Below are 16964 nucleotides of genomic sequence, written 5' to 3'. Positions count from 1 at the left end.
AAATGGTTTTGGTCACATCATAAAAAACTGCTATAGTCACGCCTTGTTGATCTTTGAGACCATTGTGATTGATGTTTGCAGTCTCTGATTATGAGGATGATGTTGACCAAAGTCCATTTAAGTCTTTTGCATTCATTTATTTGTGCGCTCATTTTTCCTTTGTCCATCTGTCCCCTGTCCTTGGTTCTGTGACCAATAAGATGTGGAGTTTGCCGCTGCATGTTCCGACAGCTCACCGGAGCTTTTTATGACTCATGGCCATGCTTTAAACCAAACCAATAAGAACGCTCCCCCCCCCCCCCCCCCCGTCTCCCTGACCCTGCCCCTTTCTGTAACTCCACCCCTCTATCCACTGACTCCACCTTTTACATTGGTCCCACCCCTGTTCCTCATGACCTCACCCCCCCTCCCACTGACTCCACCCCTTCCTCTGCTGCTGCTGCTGCTGCTGCTGCTGCATCCTCATTGGTGGACTGCATGAGGCTCCTCCCCCTGCGCGTGGGCTGGCATGTGACGGTGGCACTGGTGTGTGTTCTCTCCCTCTCCCCTCTTTACTAACAGACGCAGTCCAAACTGGAGCTCGTCCACATTAAGGAACTCGAACAGAGCCTGCTCTTTGAAAAGACCAAAGCTGAGAAACTCCAGAGGGAGTTAGAAGACACTAGGGTAATGGTGTTCACTAGGCAGGGGGGTGAGGGGGGTCTCTCCCCCCGCCCCTCCCTTCTTCTCTCGCCAACCCTCGCCTGGGTCTCTTTTTACTTTTTTTTAGTTTGGGACAAAATCCCTCTCTCAAATCCTCTGCTTGCATCCTCTTACATTCCAAACGGTAAGGATCACCGGAATTCCACAGCAGTCTGAAATGGAGCGAAGGGGAAAAAAACTAAAACAAAACATAGACATCGAAGCCATATTCTAGGTCCCATTTTGACACACTTGGCTGGCATTTTCTCTGGGGCTCAGTTAGTCCACTGCTTTTTAAATGGCTGTCTGAAGCTGGCAGTGTATCCACTGCTGTTAGAATGGCTATCTGAAGCTGGTGGTTTTAGTCTGCTGATGTGATCGACAGTGTGCATGATCTTTCCACCAGTGCCACAGCACCCCCGCCTCCCCGGTGTCCTTCCACTCCTGCCCCCCCCCCAAAATATTACCCCCCAGGTCTCCCTGAGTCCACCTCAGCGTTATTTAACTCCATGTCCTGCGGGGGCCGCAGTGTATGCAGGCATTTGCTCCTACCGTGCGCTACACCACCTGATTTCAGTAATTAATTTACCTGCTTGGTTCAGATAATAAGCTAATTGGCTAAATCAGGTGGTGTAGCTCTCGGTAGCAAATGCCTGTTGACACTGCGGCCCGTAGGACGTAGCGTTGCGTAGCGTTGGTCCACATTTGCTCTGCTAGTGGTCTTGTACATGCTTCTAATGCTTCTAGTAGTTTCCCTTAGACTAGCTGTACTTCTTTCATAGGTTCTCAGTTCTTCAGGCCTGGTGCGTTTGTTTAGTGCCGGGATCATCAAATCACGAACCTCCACGGCAGAGAACTGCTGGGTTTCCACCCTCCCTGTACGTGGGAGGCAGGTGTGAAGACGATCTGCGCAGTCGGTAGCACTAATTTTCAGTTAATTACCCGGGAGAAAAGAAAATCTGGGCTGGATCTGGATCTGGATCTGAGGGGCCCGATTTGATGATCCCTGGTTTAGGGCCTGCTTGGACCCAATCGGCACCACTCTGAAGCCAGTGAGTGGGCGGGGCCAGGGCATTGTCAACCCCCAAAATATCGGGGGAACAAAAAGCCTATAGACACTGCAGCCCTCCAGGACAGGTGTTTGAGGTAGACATGTCCTGTTTCCCGTTTTTGACCCAGCCATGTACAGGTGCCATAAATTACCTGTCCCCCCCCCCCTCGTAGGTTGCCACGGTTTCTGAGAAATCGCGCATTATGGAGCTGGAGAGGGACCTGTCGCTGAGGGCCAAAGAGGTGGCGGCGCTGCAGCAGCGCCTCGACTCCTCGCTGGGGTCGGGGGTCGCGGACACCGCCTCCCCGCTGCTGGAGGAGTTGGGGGCCCTGCGCGCACAGCTGTCTGCCCAGAGCGCGGAGCACCAGGGCCAGCTCTCCGCCCTCCGGGCCCAGCTGGAGGCCTCGCAGAAGGCCCACGGCCAGGAGCTGGAGAAGCTAGCGGCCGCTAACGCCCAGGCCTGCGGGGACTCTGAGCGGCTCAGGGCCCGGCTGGAGCAGACGGAGAGGGAGAAGACGGACGCCGTCGAGCTCTGCCGCTCCAAAATGGAGTCGGCCAACGCCAGCCACCAGCAGGCCATGGAGGGCCTGAAGGCCTCGTTCAGCCAGGGGGCGGGAGCCCAGGCCCAGGAGCTCCTGGAGCTGAAGACCTCCCAGGAGAGGATGAGGCAGGAGCTGGAGGAGGCGCGCGCTCAGAGGGAGGCCGAGGCCACAGCCAGAGTCAGGGAGGCGGAGGCGCTCCGGGCTCAGATGCAGGAGGTGAGCGACTTTATTACTTTGTTGTCCCGGAGGACATTTGTCTGCAGACACAACAGTGCCTGCTGTGTAAAATAACATTCAAAATACAAATAGTCATCAGTCCAGGTTAGTGGTTCAGCCCACATTGCACTAGGAGGGATTGGCCCCAGTGTGTAATATATACGTGTATACTGTGTGTAATGTATACGTGTATACAGTGTGTAATATATACGCGTATACAGTGTGTAATATATACGCGTATACAGTGTGTAATATATACACGTATGCTGTGTAATATATACGCGTATACAGTGTGTAATATATACGTGTATACTGTGTGTAATATATACGCATGAACACGCAGGTGTCGGAGGAGAAGGAGCGTCTGGAGGACTCTCTGCGGACCAGCCTGGAGAGCACGGAGGAGCAGCACCTGGTGGAGATGGAGGACGTGCTGGGGAAGCTCCACGCGGCCGAGCTGAAGGTAAAGGAGCTGGAGCCTCTGGAGGGCCGCGTGGCCCAGCAGGAGGAGCAGCTGCAGGGTCTGCGAGAGCAGGCCGCGGAGGCCCGGAGCCTCAGCGCCGCCCTGGAGGCCGCCCGCGCAGTGCAGGTACAGGGGGACCAGGAGGCCCAGAGCCTGAGGGCCCGTCTGCAGGCCGCTGAGGGGGAGGCCCTGGAGCGGGGCGGCAAGGTGGGTCCCACCCCAAAATCCACCCCCGCATGCCCCAGCCCCAGTGGTCCCCAAACCTCTCCTAGGGCAGGGCAGCCTGGAGCCTAGTGGTTAAGGTACATGACTGCTGGTGGTTCAAACCCCACGATGTGGCCACGATAAGATCCACACAGCTGTCGGGGCCCTTGCGCAAGGCCCTTAACCCAACATTGCTCTGGGGGGGGTGGATTGTCCCCTGCTTAGTCTAATCAACTAAGTCGCTTTGTATTAAAGCGTCAGCTAAATAACAATTTATTCATTTATCATCTCCTCAAATACCCCGGCCGGTCCGGGTACCTGATGTGTACCATCTCAAGCACACCTGAGACGACCAATCAGGAGTTTGATCGGGTGTGTCAGGTGTGCTTGAGGTGGAACACATCGAAAACCTGGACCGGCTGGGGGTACCTGAGAGGTTTGGGAACCACTGCCCAGCCCCCCCCATACCCCTCCACACATACTTTCATTTCTGCCATTCCCTGACGTCATTTCTCTGTTATACATCCCCTCAGTTTAGTCATATTTTAATCATTGTATATCTTGTGTATTATTTTACATTTATATTTTGTTGATATTGGTTTTGTATTTACAGCAGAACCTCATTTATTCAAAACCCCACGGGAATTCAATTGAAATGATCGGTCGAGCAAAGCGTGAATGAATATCCATGAGACTTATTTCGGGAACAGTTAAGTTGTTTCTCTAAAACAGCTTTGACTGCGGCAGCATTCAGGCTAAACGCAGCCTAAATGGCAGAAAGCACAGTGCAGTTTACCGGTCAGTTCACATAGCTGAGATTCGGATAAACTGCTGTATATTTGTGTTCCTATTTATATTTATTTTATATTTGTTTATTATTCAGTCTTAAGTTATGTTTTCACCTTTAAGTTCATTGTTTTGGTTTGACTCCCCCCCCCCCCCACCCCCCATCATGTTGCTTTGGTTCTTCCTTGGATTATTTTGCGCCTTCCGGTCGCACCCTCCCTGTCCTGCCATGGCGCCCCCTGGTGGGCTGCAGGCCGGGGAGGTGGCCAAAGACCTGGAGGCCCGGCAGCAGGAGCTGCTCTCCCTGCAGGAGACCCTGGGAGCAGCCCAGCAGGAGAGGGGCTCCCTGCAGCAGGAGGTCAGCAGTCTGGTGAGTCTGGGCACAGGGGGTGGACTTTGGGTTGTGGTCGGTGTCCTGTCTGGACACAGGGGGTGGACTTTGGGCTGTGGTCGGTGTCCTGGCTGGACACAGGGGGTGGACATTGGGCTGTGGTCAGTGTCCTGTTTGGACACAGGGGGTGGACATTGGGCTGTGGTCGGTGTCCTGTCTGAACACAGGGGGTGGACATTGGGCTGTGGTCGGTGTCCTGTTTGGACACAGGGGGTGGACTTTTGGCTCTGGTCTGTGTCCCACTAAAGCTGAAGACTGGACCCACAGGGTGATGGGTTAAAGCCCTGTTGAGTTTTGGCATGAAGGTCGATTTTGGGCCTTGGCTAGACCTTAGATTCCCGGTGGACCATCATAATCTTGCATTCAGCGAAACGGCCACCTTGTGCACCTCCTGAGCATATTCAGGGCATTTTTTGTACAAGGGCAGTTACGGTCCTGGAAGTTCTGATTTGCACTTTATATAGCTCCGGATAAGAGCGTCTGCTAAATAACTAATGTAATGTACGTCACAGACAATGTGTGCCCTCATTAAGTTGGGATCGGGCTCAAAGTTGACTCAGGACATTTGATACTGTATCGGGGGCGGCCTGTAGCGTAGTGGTTAAGGTAAATGACTGAGACACGCAAGGTCGGTGGTTCTAATCCCGGTGTAGCCACAATAAGATCCGCACAGCCGTTGGGCCCTCGAGCCAAGGCCCTTAACCCTGCATTGCTCCAGGGGAGGATTGTCTCCTGCTTAGTCTAATCAACTGCACATCGCTCTGGATAAGAGCGTCTGCAAAAATGCCAATAATGTAATGTATTGATATCTGCCAGTTATTCCTCTTGGAAGCTTTCTTTGTGTCCTCTCGGTACGATATTGTGGCCACTAGAGGGGGCCCTTTCCTCTTTATTTTTTTAAAATTGGGAACTAATACAGCTGCTCAGTACAGTAAGCATGACCTAGGCTGCTGAACCATGGAACGCCAGGTGACCTGCTGAGGTAAGATTCTGTAGCTCATTGAACAACTTTATTAATTTGTACTTTCTTTCTCTTTTTTTTTTTCAGAAGGAAAAACTTGATGGAGTCTCTAAGGATCAGACTAAAGCCGCACAAATTATGCAAGGTAACCGTGGCAACAAAATGTGGTATTTTTCATAATTATGTTCATTTCACAGTGGTGTGCCATAGGGTCACATTTTTATATTAACCCTTTCAGTCCTGAGCCCAATATGAAGTGGCTCCACCCACATCTCAAGGTGTTTTGGCTTTGGTTGGGAAAATTGAGAATTTAGGAGGGTTTTAATAAGCGGTCAAAACAATAGTATAGCACCCATTTTGATTGCCTGAAAAGGTATAAGGTTGTGTCATAACTGCACCACAGGACATAAGTCACAGTGATTTTGAAAGTAATTCTCAATCACTGGCAGTTTGAGAGAGGGCATCTATCCTTTGCATGTATTTGAAAGCTGGGAAAAGCGGAATTGATGTTGGCCAGAGATGAACTCTGATGTGCCTGGAGTTGTGTTGTTGTCCTGAATGGTTTCCTCAATTTTGATTTCAGAAACTCTTGAGAAGCTGCGTCAGAAAGAAGAGCTGTGCTCCTCCCTCTCCACTGAGACCGAGGCTCTGAGGAACCAGCTGACTGGTCAGTACTGGGCCTTTCTCTGCACCTCTGGCATGTACGCACACTCACACTCACTCACACTCTCGCACACTCACACACACACACACATACACACACACACACACACACACTCTCGCTCTCTCACACACACACACACACACACACACCACTATACTCACACACACACTCTCTCTCTCTCACACACACACACACACACACACACACACACACTCTCGCACACACACTCTCTCACACACACCACTATACTCACACACACACACTCTCTCTCTCTCACACACACACACACACATACACACACACACACGCACACTCGCACACTCACTCACACTCACTCACACTCTCGCACACACACTCTCTCACACACACCACTATACTCACACACACACTCTCTCTCTCTCACACACACACACACACACATACACACACTCTGTCGCGCACACACACACACGCTCTCTCACACACTCGCTCTCTCACACACACTCACTCACACTCACTCACACTCTCGCACACACACTCTCTCACACACACACACACACACACACCCCTATACTCACACACACACTCTCTCTCTCTCTCTCTCACACACAAACACACACACATACACACACTCTGTCGCTCACACACACACACACGCTCTCTCACACACTCGCTCTCTCACACACACACACACACACACACACACACACACACACACACACTCACTCACTCACTCACTCACACCCATATACACACAAACACACTCTCTCTCACACATACGCGCACACACACGCATGCACACACACACGCACGCACACACACACATACGCACACACACACACACACGCACACTCACACTCACTCACTCACTCACTCACACCCATATACACACAAACACACTCTCTCTCACACATACGCACACACACACGCATGCACACACACACACTCACTCACTCACACCCATATACACACAAACACACGCTCTCTCACACACACACTCATACACACGCACATGCACACACACACACACACACACACACACACGTGTGATGTTTCGGCTCCTGACTGCGTGGGGCTGCGGTCTGCAGGCGCAGACAGGAAGCTGAAGGTGGGGGAGGAGAAGGTGGATCAGCTGACCAGGGACAAGGCTAAGCTGGAGAGCGACATCGCCGACATGATGCGCTCCTCCGGGGACAGCTCCGCCCAGCTCACCAAGATGAACGATGACCTCACCCACAAAGAGAGGTGAGCTCCGTCACTCCCACCTGTCACAGTCCGCTTTATTGGCCGTGCGTGTTCACACCGGAGATGGGGGCTGGAGTCAGCGACTCGTGCTGGACTCGTGCTGGACTCGTGCTGGACTCGCACATGCACGGACTGCAGACTCAACTCGAACTCGTCAATAATGACTAGTGAACAATAAGAGTCTTCCAAATGCCATCGTGAAGAACTGTCAAATCCAAACATTATTTTTCAATGATTTAAGCTGAGGGTCAGTGCCAAAATAGAGGCATGTTACATGGACACGTGTTAAGCTTAATCCTGGACTAAATGGAGCTTTGTGTGGGGAATCTCCAATTGAATTTAGCCTAGAATTTAGGCTAAATCTGAATCTTCAATTTAATAATATTGTTATTCCAGTGTCATACAAGTATGAATTGAATGTACTTGTTTGTGTTAGATGTTGGCGTTCAAAGCTGTAGAACCTGACCTGGGCTTGTAGTTGCATGCAGTTTCAAAATGATGTATAACTTCACTATGTGTTGATTCATGGCATTCCTTAGGATTCCAGCTGGGATTTCCGGTAGCATAATGTAGATGTTGTAACAAAATCTTCCAATTTCTTGCATAATATATCAAGAATATTTTGAATGATTAAAGTAACACTTAGTTTTTAATCTTTAAATGAAAGATAAGAATATATTAATAAACCAAAATTATTGGGTTTTAACACTTTGTAATTCTGTTTACAAATAAATGTATAACTATTATTATTTAATAGTTGCCAATTAAGGCTAGTCCTAGTCCTACGCTAAATTCAATTACAGATTCTCCATGCCAATCTGCATTTAGTCCAGGATTAAGCTTAATGTGTGTCCATGTAACCAGCCCCTTAGTTTATCACACACAAGGAGTCTGACTCCAGAACGGACGGTGTCCACCAGTGCCTTCCAAGAAACAAAACCAGAAAGAAAAAAAAAAACACACGACAATAAATCTAAAACATACCTCACTTCATTCTTGAATGTTCGTCCTCCCTCCCTACCCAGAGTATTGAGGGCACACCCATGGGCCGTATCACAGATTGATCACTTGCGATTGGCAGTGACACATCTCTGGGTGGGGACGGAAGAGTAGCGCACAGGGTGATATGGAAATTCCAGATTGCACCACCATTTATTCAGTGTAGCCGCAGCGGGAGGGAGGGAGGGAGGGAGAGCCCATGCCCGAACTTAAAAAGAAGTCTTCGCCCTTCCTTGTCGAGTGTTCTAGCCAAAACTAACAAACTGAAATGTCAAAGCAAATAAACAAACTCGCATAGCTTTCTGGCTCGTTGGCGCTCCGGGTCTCAAGTTCCACCTCCTGTGGAAAGAGGCACACCTTATAAACTCCCGGGTTGATTGGTAACCTGGTCCAGGTGGTTTCCTTTCCGCAAACCGAGCCACACTTGCCACAACTAGTTAGTGCAGAAATCAAGCGCGGGATTTAACGGTGCACTTGTAAATTAAGCTTTTAAGAGCAGTGAGTGCATAAGTACACGTGTGTGCAATTTAAACTGGCTATGTGAGTCACCCAGGCTATAACCCAGCACCCGTAGTGTTTGGCAGTGGGTGTGACCCTGCCTATAACCCAGCACCCATAGTGTTTGGCTGTGGGAGTGACCCAGGCTATAACCCAGCACCCATACGGTTTGGCTGTTGGAGTGGCCCAGGCTATAACCCAAGACCCATAGTGTTTGGCTGTGGGTGTGACTCAGATTATATAACTCAGCACCTGTAGTGTTTGGCTGTGGGAGTGACCCAGGCTATAACCCAGCACCCGTAGTGTTTGGCAGTGGGTGTGACCCTGGCGATAACCTAGCACCTGTTGTGTTTGGCTGTGGGAGTGACCCAGATTATATAACCCAGCACCCATAGTGTTTGGCTGTGGGAGTGACCCAGGCTATAACCCAGCACCCGTAGTGTTTGGCTGTGGGAGTGACCCAGGCCCTAACCCAGCCTGCCCTGTCTCTGGCTGCAGGAGGCTGGAGGAGCTGCAGACGCAGCTGGGGGAGGAGCGGGAGAGAGCGGCTCGGGCAGAGGAGAGCGTGACGCAGAGCCACGCCCGGGCGGAGCAGGAGCTCAGGGAGAGCCGAGAGGAGCACCAGGCCCAACTCACCGCCCTGAGGGAGCAGCTGGCACAGCGGGTGAGGGAGCAGCCCGGAACGGAATTGGGATTGAGAATGTGTTGGGGATAGCTGGGTGTCAAGAGGCCCCCATCACAAAGTCTCACACAGATACGCACACACGCACACAATGTACGCACTCCTGGGTTATGTTTTTGTGGTGTCCTTCCTCATCTGTGACTGTGTACAGCATACAGTGGCCCCAGTATGTAATGATCCCCAGTGGATCACTGAAGACGGGTCTGCTAACACAAGGGCTGGGGGGTTCATTCGGTGAAAATCCCAAACTGGGAAGGGGAGAAGGGGAAGGAGGGCGGTTGTATAAACTCCACCTCGTTCCCCAGGAGGAGAGCGTGGAGCAGACGCAGGCCCGGTACCAGGAGCTGCAGTCGGCCCAGGAGAAGGCCCTGGGGTCGGCGTCGGAGAAGCACGAGTCCCAGCTGAAGGAGCTCCGGGCCGAGCTGGAGAAGGCCGCGCAGGAGCTGGGCGCCGCGCGCGATCGGAGCAGCGCGCTGGAGCTGCAGGTGGCCGAGCTGCAGCCTCACAAAGAGCAGGCCCAGGTAAGGCAGGCGGGGGCGGCCCCCTGCCACTCACCCGCCAGCGTTCACCGGGCCAACGCCAGCCCTGTGACGTGCGTTTCTCAGAGCCTGTTGAAAACTGGGTCATGTGTGTGTTTTATGCCCTACAATGTGTTTGCTAGTGCCGGTACACTCCTGCAGATCACTGAGAACTTTTGATGAAACAAAGGTGCTGATCGAAACATACAGTCTTGTCACAGAAGATGTTTGCCGTCCACCAAATGCGCTTCCACAAGAACTGCTGTCTAGAGTAGTGAATGCTCTGTAGTCACTGTCTATGTTACTAGGCAACAGGCACCTTTGCCACGAGGCCACAGGCATCTTGGCCACTAGACTATAGGCACCTTAGCCACTAGGCTATTATCAATGTTTCAGTTCCAGTAATTCACTGCACTAATGCTACTTTCTCACCTTGCACCTTGTACATAATAACGTGTGGTTGTATTTTGCAAATGCCTTGAGAGGGCTTGAAGGTGCATGTTTTGTCCAGCTACATTATTTGAATAGACATGGATCAGTCCCTGGAGTGCCATATGGCACACTAAGCCTTATACCTTTTCAACCAGTTGAAATGACTGCTGTACTATTGTCTTGAGCCCCTATTAAAACCCGACTAAATTCTCAACTTTCTCAATTTTCTCAACCAAAGCTAAAACCCCTTGGCATTTGGGTGGAGCCACTTCCTATTGGGCTTGGGGATGAAAGGGTTAGCTCAACAGTAAATTCCATGTTTTTAAGCGTAATTAGTCAAATGTAGGGGGGGAGGGGTTAGAAAGCAGAGTCACTGACACGTTGAAGCTTTGGCATATCGATTAAATCATTGAGCCATCAAACAATGGGATGCTAAACACATATCTCATTTCATTGGCTCCCTTTCAACATTACGACAGGTGTGCTGTTCCTTCTGGAATGGAACTGAACACTGTTAATTATGACTTTACTACAGTTGACGCTTTTATCCAACACGACTTAAAATTGATTAGAGTACCTTTGCCACTAGGCTACTGGCTGGCGCCCCCCCCATTTGTTAACCAAAATCCCTGCATTCTTTTGTGAAGCTGCTGTTCTCAGCAAGCAAGTACCCTCCTGTTGCAGATTTTATTTCACACATCATTATATTGGTATACATTTCATACTTCATGTGTTCCATACTTTTCCTATTCACTGGAGTCATTGAACATTGTTAATTGAACAACATCACTGACACCATTTGATCTCAGCTGATCCCAGTTGTGTTTTGGTTGTTTGGGTCTATTCATATTCTTTTGGGTTTCTGTGCTGTGTGTTCTGTGGTTCCCCTGCCCCCCTCCCCCTGGGGTTTTGCTTGCATTTCTTTAACCTGATCCTCCTGTTACATTTATTATTTTTGCATTTGTTTTGCTTAACTTCATTTTCCCATTTCACCTGTCCCCTTCCCCCTTTTTTTGTCTTTCACTTTGTTCGTTTAGTCTCTCGCTGCTCAGCTACTCTCCTCAGAGCAGCAGGCCAAGCAGCTAACCGCAGAGTTGGGAGAGCTGAAAGTGGCATCAGGGAATGCCTCAAAGGAAGCTGAGGGCCTCAGGGGCGAAAGAGACGCCCTTCGGGCGAGTCTCTCCGGCTCCGAGGCCGAGCTGTCGGCCCTGAAGGCCAGTCACAAAGACCTCTCCTCCAAAACCGAGGAGCTGCGTTTGCTGAAGGATCAGCTCTCAAAGGAGAAAGAGGAGCAGTTCTCTCGGAACCAGCAGCTGGAGCAGGAGAAGGCCTCGCTCTCCGCCGAGAAGGCCTCGCTCTCTCGGGCTGTGGATGAGCTACGGGCCGACGCGGAGAAGATGGGAATGGAAAACGGGAACCTCAGAACCGCCGAAGCGGAGCGCTCGGCCAAGGTGGAGGAGCTCCAGAAGACGGTCGCGGAGAAACAAGACGTCCTGGTCAAGTACCAACAGGAGATCATGCTGCAGGAGACCAACAGGAAGCAACTGGCCCAGGACTATGAGAAGGTGTGTGAGGAGAAGGACAACATCGAGCGTGAGCTGAAACAAAGCAGAGAGGAGCTCAAGTCCGGGAGCGAGACGCTCACTGTGGAGAGAGATGCCGCAAGGAAAGAGAAGAGTACCTTGGATGCCAAAAACTCGGAGCTGCAAGCCAAATTGTCCTCTTTGATTGCGGAGAAAGATGACCTCTGTGCTAGGAATACCCAGCTGCAGGCAGAGAAGGACTCCCTGGAAAAGGAAAAAGGGGAGACGCTCGCCCAAGTTCAGTCACTTGGTTCTGTCAAGGAGGCCCTTCAGGTGGAGAAAAAGGAGCTTCAGGACCAAATGCAGGCCGTGAAGAAGGACCTGGAGAAGTCCATCCGCAACAACAATGAGCTGCAGGCCTCCAAAGAAAGCTTTGCCAAAATGCTTGAAGAAAGCAAAACCAGCCGAGACGTCACCGACTCGGAGAGGCTCCACCTTCTGCAGGAGAAGGAAGACCTGCTGGCTGCCCAGAGGAAGACATGCTCAGAGAAGGAGGTGCTTCTGAAGGAAAAGGAGGAGTTGGAGGAGAGGATACGTCTAACCAATGAAGAGGCACACGTTGCCAGGGGGAGGTTTGAGCAGGAAATGGAGGTCGCAGGCCAAGAGAAGGCCAAGCTGGCTCTGAAGCTCACTGAGGCGGAGAAGCGCTTCCATTCCCTGCAGAAAGAGAAGAAGACCCTGGAATCCACACTTGAGCAGCAGAGATCAGAGACTGAGCGCGTGGACCGGGAGAAGGGAGATCTGCTGGAGAAACACGAGCGTGAGATCTCGGAGAAGGCCACTCTTGCACAGGAAAGGGACCGGTTGGCGGGAGATGTCCAAACCCTGAAGGAACAGCTGGGGAACTCGAGTAAGGAGAACTCCAGCCTACTGGAGGCCAGGACCACCCTGACCGCAAAGCTGGATGAGGCAAATAAGAAGGCAGAGGAAGCTGACGTCGAGAAGACCTCCTTTCAGCAAGAGCGAGCAGATCTCCAGGCCCAGCTTCTGAAAAAGAGCTCTGAAGTCAAGGCCCTCAAGAAGGACAAAGCCGCACTCTCGGAGGAGCACCGGAAACTGAAGGATGAAACTGCGCGTGTGCAGACAGACCTGGGCCAGGAGAAGGACGCCCTAAAGGTAGAGCGGGACTCCCTGGCTTCCCAGCATGCCGAACTGAAGGAGTCCCTGCTGCGGCTGCAGAAGGAAAAAGAGGATCTTCTGGCCCAGAAGGGAGACCTCTCTACTCAGAGTGAGTCTCTCTCCCAGGCCAAGGGCGCTCTGCAGTCCCAGCTGGACACCAGCATCCGCGAAAAGAGCGAAATGGCCGCCGCCAAGGATGACCTCTGCAGAAAGATGGAGGACCTGCAGAAAGAATTATCCACTCTGACGCAGGAGAAAACCAAGCTCCTCCAGTCTGAGTCGAGCCTGAAGACTGCGTTGGCCTCCCTCCATGGTGAAAAGGAAGTCACAGTCTCGGAGCAGGGCAGGATGCAGGGTGAGTTGGAGCAGCTGAAGGCCTCCCACGGCGGACTGCTCACCGAGAAGCAGCGTCTGTTGGAGGAGAAGGCCCTCGTGGAGGCTAAGAACCAGGAATTGAGTCAGCAAGTGTCTACGACGGAGCTGGCCAGACAGGAACTTGCAGCAAATCTCAAGGAAGCAGAAAAGGCAAAAGTGTCTCTTACCCAAGACCTGGAAGCCTTGAAGTCCCAGAAGAAACAGACCGACCAGGAAAAGGGGAGCCTAGCCTCCGAACGGGAAGGCCTTACCGGGAAGCTGCAAGAGTTGGGTAAAGAGCTCAGCTCTTTAACTAAAGAGAAAGCTGAAATTCTAGCCCTCAAGGCCCAACAGGAGCAGGAGATTGGGTCTCTCCGCAGCAGCCTGGAGACAGGCAAAGAGGACCGCTCGCGCCTCCTGAAGGAGGTGGAGGAGGTGCGGGCTTCCCGCACAGAGCTCGAGGAGGTGAACCGTGTCCTCCGCGGCGAAAAGACCCAACTGGAGGAGGCACAGCGGGTCTCCCGCGAGGAAGCCGCTGAGGCCTCCCATGCACAGGGGGCGTTCTCCTCAGCCCTGAGCACCCTTCAGGAGGAGAGAGACACCCTGCTCAGGGAGAGGGACCAGCAGGCCCTGAAAGCCTCTGAGCTAGCGGCCCTTCACCAAAACACTTTGTCCATGCAGCTTGAGGTACACCCCTCCTAACACCTGCTCCCATTAATCCCACTGGCAAAACGGCTTGGTTATTTTAGCGATGCATGCTTGCTTGGTTTCCTTTTTTAATTTCCATTCTACATTTTTTCACTAACCTGATTAATCTGCTTGTAGTATTCTGCAGTCGGATGGTATATAGTGCCTATGAGAAGCAGTTTGGTTTCAACGTGTTTGGTTCCAAGTTGTATGTTTAATTAGTTTAAAGAGTGTCATAATTGGTTCTGTGACTAATATAGTGATGGTAGCATCTGTTCAGAAACCTGTGGATAAAAATGACCGTTGGAATTCTTCCAGAACAATAAGAGACCAACATTATTTTTTTTTTTTTTAATTTATTTGCCTTGATGATAAATGAATAAATTAGCTGATAGAATAGGAAGGCTTTCTTATTGATTTTACTGACGGAGTTGATGCATTGAAAATGTAATTTAGTATTATTAATTGGGTAATATATTTTGAATGTAGCAGTAAAATGGGTCTCTTGTCTTCAGTGTGCATTCCTCTCCACAGGTTCTGAAACCAAAATCCCCTCCAGACGTTAATTAGTTAATATGGGCTGTTGAAATCTGCTGCTTGTGACATTCATCAAAACGCGACCGTGACAGTTATAATTGGCAATTTTAATTTGATCATGTAGACTAGGCATCATCAAATCAGGCTCTCAAATCCAAACCAGCCCTGATTTTCTTTTCTCCTGGGTAAACCTATTAAATGAACAATTAGTGCTACTGATTGGCCGGGCACTTCAGTCTTCACACCTGACTCTTGGGTAAAGGGAGAATGGAAAACCAGCCTTTCTTGACCCTTGATTTGATGATCCCTCCTGTAGGTTAGTGGAGAAGAATCATTGCAACCCTCTTTAATTGAGGATCGGAATTACGCTTCGAACGGATTCCACTCCTAACCACCACCTTTTTTTTTTTTTTTTTTTTAATGACAGCATGTAAATTAATGCTTTAAGGGCATGATGGAATGAAAAACTGTTTTGGCACACAACAGCACTGACAATCTTGGCATTTTTCTGATCAATTTAAACTAGGCGGATGTGTGTGTAGCAGTAGCGGTAACAGTTAGCGGTGTCTGGCCTCGGCCTGTGAGCTGTGGAGGGGCTCGTTCTCCGAGCGCTGGGCTGCGTTGACGCGGTCGGCCCTGTCTCTGTCTGCACAGGCTGCGCAGTCGGCAGAGCAGACTGCCCAGACACTGGAGCAGCTGAGGCAGGAGAGCGGCCGTCTGCAGCGGGAGAAGGGCGAGGTGCAGGCCCTCCTGGAGGAGAGCCGGAGCTCCAAACAGGAAGTGGAGCAGCAGGTGAGAGAGGAGGGAGGGAGGAGGGGGGGGGGGGGGAGGGAGGGGAGGGGAGGGGAGGGGAGGGGAGGGGGGGGGGGGGGGGGCTCACTGGTCTCTGGGAATGCAGCATTAGCTCAGGAGTTAAGGGCGAGGCAGTTGGAGAGTCCTTGGGTGTATCGAAGTGTCCCCGAGCAAGACACCGAATCCCCAATTGAGCTGGTTGATGCTTTGCATGGAAGCCTTTTGCCATCGGTGTGTGTGCATGTATGAGCCCAGACCCAGACCCAGACCCAGATTCTGACCTGAGCTGAAAGCGAGTTGCAGCAGCATCCTGGGTAATCCCCTGGAACAGCTCCATCTGGATGCTCATTGGTTGAGGAGGGGCAGAACATTGCTGCTGAGATGGATTGGTGGGTTGGGTTGGGTTGGGGGGGGGGGCATGAGCAACAGCAAAGACAAGTGAGAAGCGTGGAGGGGGGAGGAGGGCGTGAGCTCTGAGTGACATCATCAGCGATGGGCGGCTCCACTCCCACTCCGGTGCCAGAGAGAGCGAGCTCGAGAACGCTACTCCGGAACGCTCTGCACACGTCCCCCGGCAGGGTCTGTGCGGCATCTAAAGCCGGAGTTTGTGTGGAAGGAGAGGGCGAGAGGCACAGGGACATAGCCGCCCTACAGCAGAGCTGTTCCGGCCGGTGCCCGGGCTCCAGGTAATGTTGCTTGTTGTACGTGGTCAGGGAGCTGGGATTGGCACTCGAGAGGTTGCGGGGTTGACTCTCGGATTGGCACTCGAGGTTGCGGGGTTGACTCTCAGATGGGGCACTCGAGGTGTACCTCCATGACCAAGTTTCTTTCCTTGAGTAGGTAGCTGGTTGTATAAATGCTTTACATGTGTAGACTTTTAAAACATAAGTTCTAAGGTGTGCCTATGAATTGAAACTTTGGAGAACAAGAAGATTGTTTGGCAAAAGCGAAAAGTGTGTGTTCGCGTGTGTCTTGTGTTTGTCTTTGCGTCTGTACGTGTATGTATACATGTGCCTGTGCATGTCTGTGTGTTATCTTGTAACGCTCGCTATATCCGGAGCATGACTGGCACTGTGTTGAAATTAATGGTCAATTGATTAAAAAGAAATACTTATTTTCTGTACTTTGTCGTCTTGTGATGGAAGCAGCTCCAGTGTGGGGTGCAGTACAGGGTGACTTGGGGTTACTGTCAGTGGTGCTTATTGGCATTACTTCAGTCTACCGTCTCTATAGAAACAATCTCTCTGAAACACAAAAGACAAATCAACAGATGTTTTACTTAAAATGAAGCCTTTTTTTCACCCCCTTCTTCTTTGGTGAGTGTGATAATTGGACTGCTAATTGGAATTGTGGCTCATCTCATCTGAAAAGGTCAGCAGCGAGATATGTGATTACACGGACGCGTGCGGTTTGGAAGTGGCAGGGGAGTGGGGGTGGAGGAGGGGTTCATGGGAGGCAGCGTGTGGCCCACGATGCAGCTGTAAATAGCAGCGTTTCCTCAAGAGCCGTTTAACACACAGGCTGCAATTTCCTGTGTCCCGCCCGCCCGCCCATGAATATCACAGTTCGGTCCTGCCGTA

The 16964-nt window shown here is 51.2% G+C and overlaps 1 protein-coding gene across 3 annotated transcripts in view; it reads left to right on the top strand.

Moving 5' to 3' along the window:
* The window catches only part of LOC133140104 (CAP-Gly domain-containing linker protein 1-like), a 49904-nt gene that overhangs the window by 24368 nt on the left and 8572 nt on the right, over nucleotides 1–16964 (top strand). For 2 of the 3 annotated variants that reach the window (XM_061259679.1, XM_061259678.1), the window contains exons 9-18: nucleotides 1906–2490; nucleotides 2834–3160; nucleotides 4197–4313; nucleotides 5383–5440; nucleotides 5879–5962; nucleotides 7027–7183; nucleotides 9179–9344; nucleotides 9668–9883; nucleotides 11350–14055; nucleotides 15247–15384. In XM_061259679.1, the coding sequence (XP_061115663.1) occupies nucleotides 1906–2490; nucleotides 2834–3160; nucleotides 4197–4313; nucleotides 5383–5440; nucleotides 5879–5962; nucleotides 7027–7183; nucleotides 9179–9344; nucleotides 9668–9883; nucleotides 11350–14055; nucleotides 15247–15384 (4554 nt within the window). Of the gene's footprint in view, nucleotides 1–561; nucleotides 667–1905; nucleotides 2491–2833; nucleotides 3161–4196; nucleotides 4314–5382; nucleotides 5441–5878; nucleotides 5963–7026; nucleotides 7184–9178; nucleotides 9345–9667; nucleotides 9884–11349; nucleotides 14056–15246; nucleotides 15385–16964 lie in introns of all 3 variants that reach the window. The other variant, XM_061259677.1, reaches the window with a different exon arrangement.

The sequence above is a fragment of the Conger conger genome, chromosome 11 (genome assembly GCF_963514075.1).
Source record: "Conger conger chromosome 11, fConCon1.1, whole genome shotgun sequence".
Classification (NCBI taxonomy): Eukaryota; Metazoa; Chordata; class Actinopteri; order Anguilliformes; family Congridae; genus Conger; species Conger conger.
This window is presented reverse-complemented; position numbering and strand designations above follow the sequence as displayed.